Consider the following 11,140-nt stretch of genomic DNA (forward strand, 5'->3'; position numbering starts at 1 on the left):
CGACGTTTTAATTGAATAACATTTGTTTTACAAAAACTAGACCATTTACATATAGGATACTAGTAGGTTCTGACATAGATTGTAGATATGCTAATGACGCTTTAAAATAAGTTCTCTCTTATTTCAAAATAAACATTTTAAAAGCTTTTCCTATAAGAACTGGAAGAAGACAGGAATACCCACTCTCACTGCTCTTACTCATAATACTGGAAGTAATCTTAGCCAGAGCAATTAGGCAAGAGAAAGAATTACAGGATATCCAAATTGGAAAGTAAGAAGTCAATTTGTTTCTGTTTACAGATGAGATGATCTTATATATAGAAAAACCTAAAGACGCTACCAAAAATCTCTTAGAACTGATAAACAAATTCAGGCTGGGCTTGGTGGCTCATGCCTGTAATTCCAGCACTTTATGAAGCCAAGGCAGGCGGATCACACGAGGCCAGGAGTTTGAGACCAGCCTGGCCAAAGTGGCAAAACCTCATCTCTAGTAAAAATATAAAAATTAGCTAGGTGTGGTGGCTCATGCCATTCATCCCAGCTACTTAGGTACTGAGGCACAACAATCGCTTGAATCCAGGAAATGGAGGTTACAATTAACCGAGATTGTACCATTGCACTCCACCCTGGGTGACAACAAGACTATCTTAAAAAAACAAAACAAAAACCTGACAAACTGATTCAATAAAATTGTAGGATATTAAATATCCAAAACAGTGTTTCTGTACACAAACAGTGAACTAGCTGAAAAATCAAGAAAGCAGTTCCATTTACAATAGCAAATAAATAAGTAAATATCTAAGAATAAATTTAACTGAATAGGTGAAAGACCCCCATAAGGAAAACTATAAGACACTGATGAAAGAAACTGAATGGGATACAAAGGGAAAAATATCCTATGCTCATGGATCAGAATAGTTAATATTGTTAAGTGGCAGTCCTCCCCAAAGCAATCTACAGATTCAGTACCATCTCTATCAAGATACCAGTGACATTCTAAACAGAAATGGAAGAAAAAGTCTGGCTAGGCGAGATGGCTCACGCCTGTAATCCCACCACTTTAGAAAACCAAGGTAGGAAGATCACTTGAGGCCAGGCGTTTGAGACTGTCATAGTGAGATCTCGCTACAAAAGAATACAAGAACTAGCCGGGGTGTGGTGTCATGTACCTGTAGCCCAAGCTACTTGGGAGACTAAGGTGTGAGGATCACTTGATCCAGAAGTTTGAGATTACAGTGAACTATGACTGTACTGCTGCACTCCAGCCTGGGCAACAGAATGAGACCTTGTTTCAAAAAACTAAAATTTGTGTGACACCAAAAAAGACCTGGAATAGCCAAAGCAATCCTAAGCAAAAAGAACAAAGCTGGAGGTATCGTAGTACCAGACTTCAGAATATACTAGAAAGCTATATTAACTAAAACAGTATGGTACTGGCATAAACACAGACACATAGACCAAAGGAACAGAATAGGGAACTCAGAAATCAATCCATATATCTGTAGCCAACTTATTTTGAGAAAGGTGCCAAGAACACTCACTGTGGAAAGAACAGTCTCTTCAGTAAGTGATGCTGGGAAAACTGGAAATTATGTTCAGAAGAAATGAAACCAGAACACCACCTTTTGCCCTATCTGAAAGTCAACTCAAAATAGATTAAAGACCTAAATGTATGTTCTGAAATGATAAAACTACTAGAAAAAAACTATAGGGGAAATCCTTCTGGACATTGGTTGGGAAAAGATTTTATGAATAAGACATCAAAAGCACAAGCAAAAATAAATAAATTGGGTTATATCAAATTAAAACAATTCTGCATAGCAAGGGAAACAATCAACAGTGAAGACATTCTATAGAATGTGAGAAAATATTTGCCAACTACTTATCTGACAGGGAATTAATGTCCAAAATGTGCAAGTAACTCAGTTGTCTCAACAGAAAAAAAAGTCTAACAAATGGGCAAATGATCTGAACAGACATTTCTCAAAAGAAAACGTACAAATAGCCAATAAATATAATGAAAAAATGGTCAACAGCACTAATCAGGTAAATGCAAATCAAAACAGCAGTGAGGTAGCTCACTCCAGTTAGGGTGGCTTATATAAAAAAGACAAAAATAATAAATGCTGGCAAGGATACTCAGAAAAGGGAACTCTTTATACATTGTTGGTTAGAATTTAGTATATACACTGCAGAGAACAGTATGGAGGTTCCTTGAAAAACTACAAACAGAACTACTGTATGATCCAGCAGTCCCCCTGCAAGGTATGTATTGAAAGGAAAAGAAATCATATTGAAGAGATATTGCACCCTCGTGCTTATTGTAGCACTATTCACAGTAGCCAAGGTACAGAATCAACCTAGGTATCTAACAACAGGTGACTGGATAAAGAAAATGTGGTTTCAGCTATGAAAAAGAATGAGATCCTGTCATTTGCAGCAACATAGATGGAACTGGAAGTCATGTTAAGTGAAATCAGCAAAGAACAGAAAGATAAACATCCTATGTTCTCATATGTGGAAGCAAAAGAAAGTTGATGTCATAGGAGTAGACAGTAGAACAAAGGCTCCTGGAGGCTGAGAAGGGTAAGGAGAAGGCGGGAGGATAGGAAGAGATTTGTGAAAGGATACATAATTACAACTAGATAAGAGGAATAAGTCCTGGAGTTCTGTAGCACTGTAGGATGACTATGGTTAACAATAATAAGTAGTTTTGAATAGCCAGAAGGAGGATATTGAACACTTCCAACACAAATGATAAATGTTTGACATAGATATGCTCATTACCTTGATCTCACTCTACATGATGTGTATTGAAACACATTTCAGTTGCACATGTATCAAAACACGAGATTGTGTTTTGTGTACAGTTATTTGTCAATTAAAAATAAAAATAAAGCCCTGCACTTGAACCCTAAGAGAAAAAAACACCAAAATAAACTTTTTAGTATCTCATTTGTTATTCAGTGCTTTTTAATATTGACCATGCTACAGTATGGTAATACGTAACCAACATGATTACTCAGAGCTGTCAGTCCATCTAGGCCACTGTTACCAAATAGTTTGTCATTGAATCAGTGTCAAATTAAAAATATGAGAATCAAATAATGGAGACTCATTTTTAGTAAACATATTTTGAAACAGAAAAGATAAAATCATAAGTGAAATTGCACAAAATGAATACGTTATGCTCCAAAAAATGGAACATTGCAAGCACTCCAGAGCTGCCTTGAGGCTTAAAGGATATAGCTCTATAGCATATATTTTTGCTCATGCCTATAAAAGTACACTTAACAGAATTATTTTTAAAATTTACTCATTTTCGTTGTATTATGCAATGTTTTTCGTGAGCCGAAGTTACGAGAATATAACCACTTAACAAAGGGAAACAAAGCCGAGTGTATTGGGAAGCATGACACAAATAATTAGGAGCAACTTGGAAGCATAACACAACCTCTAATTTTCTGTGAGATGTTTATCTTAGAGAGCGATTCCTAACCTTGGTCTGGAGTAGCCCAGCAGAGGGAATATGAAGTTCTTTCTAGATTCTCAAAGGAAAGTTAATATAAATTCCCTTGAATTTTATGTATCATTTAATACTTTTTAAGTAAGAATGTATATACTGAGAAAGGAGTTGGAAACAACTTTATCCCTCTCTTCAGCATGCAAGTACTTTCAAATGTTTTCTGCAATGCTATACTAGAGGAAATTGAAGGTGACTTATATGTTTAGCAGGGGACTGGTCAGGTAATCATAGATACAGTAGTCCCTCCTTACCTGTGGGGATAGTTCCAAGATCCCCAGTGGATAAAGGTTGGTAGATATGTGTGGACTGACTTGGGAAGATGTCTGAGGTATTTTGGAACATTTTATTGTTACTTGTTATAAAGATGTTCATAGACCTGTTTCCTATGCAGTAAGTCTTTTCCTTTTTGGTAGCTTCTTGAGAGAATGTGCAAGGAAAATTTATTTGAGGCCTAACATACTTGGAAAAACCTTTATTGTACCCTTATTTGGAATTGTTTTTTAACTAAAGGCATTGCCCTGTTTCTAGTGTTCGTTGATTTTGAAGCCATTCCTGTTCATTTATACGTGAAACTGTTTTTCTTTCTCTATAAGCATGTAGATCTCTTAGTCCCTAGTATTCTGAAATGCCATGGTATGTTTTTTAGAGGAAGGGTCTGTTGTGCTGGGTACTCGGCTGACCTTTTCAATATGGAAACTGAGGTCTTTTAGTTATAAGAAATTCTCTTGTGTTACTTTTAAAAATTTGCTGTCAGCTGTTCTCTGTTTTTTTTCATTCTGGGACCGAATTTGAATTTGTCTTCATGAATTGCTCCTCCAAGTTTCTTCAATTACCTTTGTCTTCTTATTTTTCGTTTTTAACTTTTTGGATAATTTCCTTGCCTTTAGCAGCCAACTATTTAGATTTTTAAAATTTATTGTGTCTTTTAATTTCTAAGAGTTCTTCTATGTTTTTTGAGGTTTTTCTTGCTTCATGGGTGCATTATGTTAGCTCTGCGAGGCTGTTTTTAGGAACATGTTTTTTTTTTTTTTAATTTTTGTTTTTCTGTATAGTTTCTGATTCCGCTAAGTTTGTTCTCTTTACGACTCTATTTTTCATGTTGGAGAATTTCCTTAGATATCTTGTAGATCATGACTACTTAAGTGAAACACTAAAATGCTGTGTGGGTGCTCTTTTTTTTTTTTTTTTTTTTTTTNACGGAGTTTCGCCATGTTGCCCAGGCTGGTCTTGAACTCCTGAGCTCAAATGATCCTCCCGCCTTGCCCTCCCAAAGTGCTGGGATTACTGGTGTGAGCCACTGCCCGGCCTGTTTGAGTATTCTTAGCATCTTGGTGGGCCCTCATGCTTTGGGGCTGTATCTCAGGGTGGTGGTTCTCAACCAGGAGCACTTTTGTCCCAGGAGACATTTTTGTCACAATTGAAGTGAGTGCTGCAGGCATCTAGTGGGTAAAGGCCACCTGGTTCAAAGCATCATTGTGCCAAGGTTGAGAAACATGTGGTAGGGTGAGTTAGGCTGGTTTGTTGAGAACCCCTGGAGCCATTGTTTTAGGCGGGTCAGATTCCTAATAAAGATTTCTAATCTGGGCCGGAGGGCACAGATCTCTCTGCTTCAGTTCTGAGAGACTGTGTCTTAGTATTTGGTATGTGTTTGGTTAATTCCATGTTTTTGGTTTGCCTTATTCCCAGTTCAGTTTTCCCCAGTTTAAAGACACACTCTTACTTTCTAGAGCGGGAGGGGATCAGCCAATTTCTAAGAGTCAGATAATTAGTATTTTAGCTCTGTGGGCCATATGGTCTCTATTGTATCTTTCTAACTGCTGTTTAAGTGTCAAGTACCCATAGACATATGTAAGGATATATAAGCATGGCTGTTTAGTTAAAGCTTTATTTATGGATACTGTCATTTGAATTTTGTTTAGTTTTCATGTGTCATGAAATTTTGTTTTTCCCCTCAATCCTTTAAAAAATGTAAAAATATTCTTGAGCTGTATAAAAACAACCTGTAGGCCATAGCTTGTCAATTTTTTGCTTTAGAGAATAGTCACTGGCCTTTTACCTTCTGGAGTGGCAGCGCCCAGAAACATTAAGTTGGTGAGGAGATCTAGCAATTTAACAACTTATTAAATAGCCTTTCATCAAGTACTTCAGGTACTCCTTATTTTAGCTATGCCCCATCCTCATCTCCATAGGCATCTGGTGCTGTCTTTTCTTGCATTGTTTGAGGAGATTCTGGTTTCAGAAAAAACTTGAGTTGCCTCTTTGTTGTTCTTGACTGCTAGGTTGTGTCACATCCTTTTCCACTTGTCCTATCAGCTTTGCAAGTTACCGGTTCTTTTTTTCTCAATTCCTTTTTATTTTTGGTTTATGACTTAAAAAAGTTTTTCTGTCATTTTATAGGGTGTGAAGTAGGCGGGAAATATATTATTTTCAGTTTATTATCTTGACTATTAAGTGGGAGAAATATAGAATAGATATAAAGCATGATTACATTTTAGTGAATATACTTAAGTCTTCAGCATGGAAATAAAATTATACAGATTCCATACTATTGATATTTCTTTCTAAAGGCGATTTAGGAAGACTGTGAATTGCTTGAAATGTTTATAATAATCACGTATTTAATTTATAATTAGGGAAGAGAATTAAAGAGGCTTTTTACTGTTTTCTTTTGTTCTTGGCAAAACCTAAGTAGAGAGCTGTATGCTTGTGTAATATTTCAGTGAAGCTTTAAAGTGAATCTTGGTATAATCTGTGTATAATTACCTACAGTTAATATATTTTTCCTGGTATAGTTTGGACAAAGACATTGTCCAATAATTTGGTAGTTAAATTACCTATATGAAAGATTGACGTGTCAAATTTGTTGGTTTTTATAATAGGTATTTGATCAGTATGTAAAGACCAGGGCAGAAGAAGAACGCAGGGAAAAGAAAAACAAAATAATGCAAGCCAAGGAAGATTTCAAAAAAATGATGGAAGAAGCAAAATTTAATCCAAGGTATGTGGTTCATTTCTCTTAAATGTCAAAGTGTATTTATTTTCTCCTAAGATCAGTTTTTAAAAATTTAAAAAAAAAAAAATATATATATATATATATATTGGCCCTTTGGTCATTAAAAGCTCCTTATTGGTTTTTGCCGAAATTTCTGATCTTTATTTTTACTATGTTTCCTTTAGAGGAATCCTAAGTACTCTGAGAAGAATACCTTCAAGTGCTTCCCTGTGGGAATAAGTTCTTTAGAAACCAGTAAATGATAGAAAATCCATGCCCCATCTTTGTAAAGTTTTATGCATAATAAATTGCAGAGGAGAAACATTACTTTGATTAAATTGAAGTGGTGAAGGACCTTTTGCCACTTCAGTTTCAGAATTTTCCAAGTGTCTAGTTAATGGTAGTGTCTGACATTTTCAATTGATTGATAATATATATTAAATACATGTAATGGGCTGAAGAAAATGAGACATTTTAAGTTAATTTGCTTTATACTAACAGTAATAGCAGTTATTGAGAATTTTATGTACTAATTTACATTTAAAACATACATGTATGCATTTATTCATATATATAGACATGACTGAAAGGATATAGTTTTACATATATGCATACAGATATTCAGTCTTCAGAACAGGTTGTATGATTTAACTTACCTGATATGTATTTTACATGAAATAAGCAAATTAGGTAGCTTACCCAAGTGAAGCTAGGATTTCAACTAGATTTCAGTGTTGCACAGAATTGTATAGGCAGGGGTAATTACTCTTATTTATGATTTAGATGTAAGAGTAGTGGTATTAGGTTACTGTGAATACGTAAGTATTCTAAAACTGTCGGGTAGAATCATGGAGTGTGTGGGTTAAATGACACTTATTATAAAGGTTTACCTCATTTAAATAGTTTTGTCTGTGGAGGTAGGAAAGAGTGATGTTTAAGAAGATGTGTTTAGTATTATAGTTTTATGTTTGAAATATGATATTAATATTAAGTTTTAGAAAATAAAGCCAATTGAGTATTTGTGATATGAAGAATATAGTACTCTCTCTTGGCGGTAATAGAGGTTCAGACTTTGGGGTAATAGAGGTTCAGACTTTCCAGGGAGTCCTGAGCTTTTTCCGAGTCAAAAGAGTGAGATTATGGGTCAAAATAGTTGAGTCTGCATTATAAAAGACATTTTGGGGGGCAGTTGAGGAGGACACTTGTTAAGAATGGGGCATTAGATGTTGTTAGAGAATTAGTAATTTTCTTGAGTATTGTGGTTATGGAGGAAAAGGCTTTACTCTCAGGAGTTGCATGTCAAAATAGTTCTGTTTTTTTAAATTCTTTATCTTGCATTGGAATGAAATAGTTCTAAGTGAAGTCTTAAGAAGTCTGCAGTTTATTTCTGAATCATTCAGCAGAATATATTTATTAAAACTCCATATGAGTCTGTAAATAATTGAAACTTCAAAGAGGTTTCCCTTTTGTAGAGTACAAAAGGGAAGCTATGAGTGATACATTTAACCTTCAGTTGACGTTTTAAGTTCTAAATTCTGAGATTAACTGGGCGATTTTTTGTTTATTATTAAAGCTATAACAATCTTTAACACAAAAGAGAATGTGTTTTATTTTTGCATTTCAATAGGTAAATAGTTTTAAAATGGTAGAATAAGCTTTATTTTTTCCTTCTAAAAGCATGCTAAGTATAGGATTAATAATTATAAGAGTAAATTCCTGGCTGGGTGCTGTGGCTTACGCCTGTAATTGCAGCAATTTGGGAAACTGAGGTGGGCATATCATGAGGTCAGGAATTTGAGACCAGCCTGGCCAGTATGCTGAAACCCTGTCTCTACTAAAAATAAAAAAATTAGCTTGATGTGGTGGCATGCGCTTGTAGTCCCAGCTACTTGGGAGGCTGAGGCAGAAGAATCACTTGAACCCAAGAGGCAGAGATTGCAGTGAGCCGAGATAGTGCCATTGTACTCCAGCCTCAGGCAACAGAGGGAGACTCCATCTCAAAAAAAAAAAAAAAAGTAAATTCTTACTATATAAGGTGAAAGCTTCAAATATTTAAAATATATACCAAATATATGAAAGCTTTATAATGTCTTATTTATGGAGAAACTTCTTTTTTAAAACCTATGCTCATTAGCCCTCATAGGACTTATCCTTTTTATTTAATCTGTTTGGAGTTTGCTGAGCTTTTTGAATTTATAAATTGATGTTTTCCATCAAATTTGGGAAGTTTTTTGCTAGTATTTTTTTCTGCCCTCATTCATTCTTTTCTCTTTTGTGATTCTTATCACACATATATTAGTGTTTGATATTATCTCACATGTCCTTGAGACTGTTTCCCCTACCTCAGTCATTTTTCTGTCTCCTGTTTGGATTAGATAACTGTTAGTGATCTAACTTCACATAATTGACTCTTTATTCCATTGTCAGTGCTCCTGTTAAGCCTATCCAGTTAATTTTTCCTTTTCAAAACTTGGTTCTAAAAAGAAGAACCTAGTTGTAGGTTCTTTTTAATACTTTGTGTATCTCTGCCAAAGCTCCTTGTTTGTTCATTCATTAGACCATGCTTTCAATTCTTCAAGCCTATTTTGTTTGAGTCTTTCAGTGTAATTATAACAATTTTGTTTATTTACTTATTTTTTTAGGAGACAGAGTCTTGCTCTGTCGTCTAGGCTGGAGTGCAGTGACTTAACCACAGCTCACTGTGGCCTCGTACTCCTGGGCTTTAGGAATCTTCCTGAGTAGCTGAGGCTACATGTGTGTGCCACCATGCCCAACCAATTTTTAAATTTTTTATAGGGACAGAGTCTCACTATGGTTGTTTTGTTTTGTTTTGAGATAGAGTCTCACTCTGTCACCCAGGTTGGAGTGCAAGTGGCACTCTGCTCACTGCAACCTTCGCCTTCTGGGTTTTTCGTCTGCTTCACCCTCCTGAGTAGCTGGCATTTACAGGTGTCCACCGCCATTTCCAGCTAATTTTTTTGTGTTTTTAGTAGAGACAGGGTTTCACCATGTTGGCTAGGTTGGTCTCGGAACTCGTGACCTCAAGTGATCCACCTGCTTTGGCCTCCCAAAGTAGAGAGATTACAGCTATGAACTACCACACCCAAACATACTGTATTTTTGTTTTGTTTTGTTTTTTGATACAGTCTTGCTCTGTTGTCCAGGCTGGAGTGCAGTGGCATGATCTCGGCTCACTGCAGCCTCTGCCTGCCAGGCCCGAAAGATTCTTTTGCCTTAGCTTCTCAAGTAGCTGGGCTTGCAGGCTCTCTTACAGTGAGCCACCTTGCCTGGCTGGAGTCTCACTGTGTTGCATAGGCTCTTCTCAAACTCCTGGCTTCAAACGATCCTCCTACCTGGCTTCCCTAAAGTGCTGGGATTGCAAGCATGAGCCACTGCACCTGGCCAGTAATAGTGGTTTTAAGGTTATTGTCTACTTAGAACATCTGGACATCTTGGGTTCAGTTTCTGTTGACTTCAAAAAAAATTTTCTGTGGATCACGTTTCTTTGTATATTTACTGATTTTTGATTGAATATTGGACTTTGTAGCTAATATGTAGAGACTCTGGATTCTGTTATCTTTCATTGAAAAGTGTATATGTTTGTTTTAGTAGGCATTTTATTTACTGGTTGCCATCTTAATTTTAGGCTTGACTATGTTTTGTTAATGTGAATCTCTGAAAATATCCTATGTTTCCTTTAGTCTTCCATTTCTGTTTTCCTTGTGGATCTTTTGTGGACTTTGTTAGCCTAATCCTATTCTCCCTTTAATACTACTGACTCTCTGTTATCTCTTTGCTCTTAATCCTGTAGTAGCTTGATATAGAGAGTGATCGTCCCCTGCTGTTATACAGCTCGGCCTTGGCTGTGTACTCATGGGTAATCCCTAAGTGGGATTTTTCTTGGGTACCCTCTCTTTAAAAGTTCCTCTTCACCCAAGCTCTAATCTTTGCTACTTCCAGCTCAAGATTTTAATACTCTATTTGGACTTGAGCTCTGCACCTCATGAATTTCCCTTCTTTCAGGCTTTTCAGTCTTACTTTTTCTGTTGTTTACTCCTTAAAATCAGTTGCCTCATGTACTTTTGTTCAGTTTTATAGTCGTGTATGGAAAGAGAGCTAATCCAATAAGAATTTTCTGTTGTGGCTGGAGGCAGGACTCAGCTTAATCTTAGAGTGGAAATTGATGAGCTCTTGTCTTTTGAGGCATGCAAATTCTTTACTCTGTGATCTCTTTTTATATAATAAATGTATGTTCTTCTAATTCTGTGCCATAGCATACAAATCCCTTAACCACACTTTACTCATTACCTCTTTTTACTCCTTTCTGTAACTTACTATTCACTGTTAGTTAGGTGTTGGGTCCCAGTGTCTCTTTGTCATATATTCTTGTTGGAAAAATGGTATTTTCTGCTATGCCTTTATATAAGAAGAAGTAACTGCCAAAGTTAACACACTTGTAATTTTGTTCCAGAGCAACTTTTAGTGAATTTGCAGCCAAGCATGCTAAAGATTCAAGATTCAAAGCAATTGAAAAGATGAAAGACCGAGAAGCCTTGTTTAATGAATTTGTGGCTGCTGCTAGGAAGAAAGAGAAAGAAGATTCGAAGACCAGAGGTGAGAAG

At 36.0% G+C, this 11,140-nt stretch overlaps 1 protein-coding gene across 1 annotated transcript in view; it reads left to right on the forward strand.

Moving 5' to 3' along the window:
- TCERG1 (transcription elongation regulator 1) overlaps positions 1 to 11,140 on the forward strand; it is a 63,040-nt gene that overhangs the window by 38,846 nt on the left and 13,054 nt on the right. Inside the window, 2 exon segments of the mRNA XM_037733013.1 lie at positions 6,406 to 6,524; positions 10,990 to 11,140. Coding sequence (XP_037588941.1) covers positions 6,406 to 6,524; positions 10,990 to 11,140 — 270 coding nt within the window.

Source organism: Cebus imitator, unplaced genomic scaffold, assembly GCF_001604975.1.
Source record: "Cebus imitator isolate Cc_AM_T3 unplaced genomic scaffold, Cebus_imitator-1.0 Scaffold489, whole genome shotgun sequence".
In the NCBI taxonomy this organism is placed as follows: Eukaryota; Metazoa; Chordata; class Mammalia; order Primates; family Cebidae; genus Cebus; species Cebus imitator.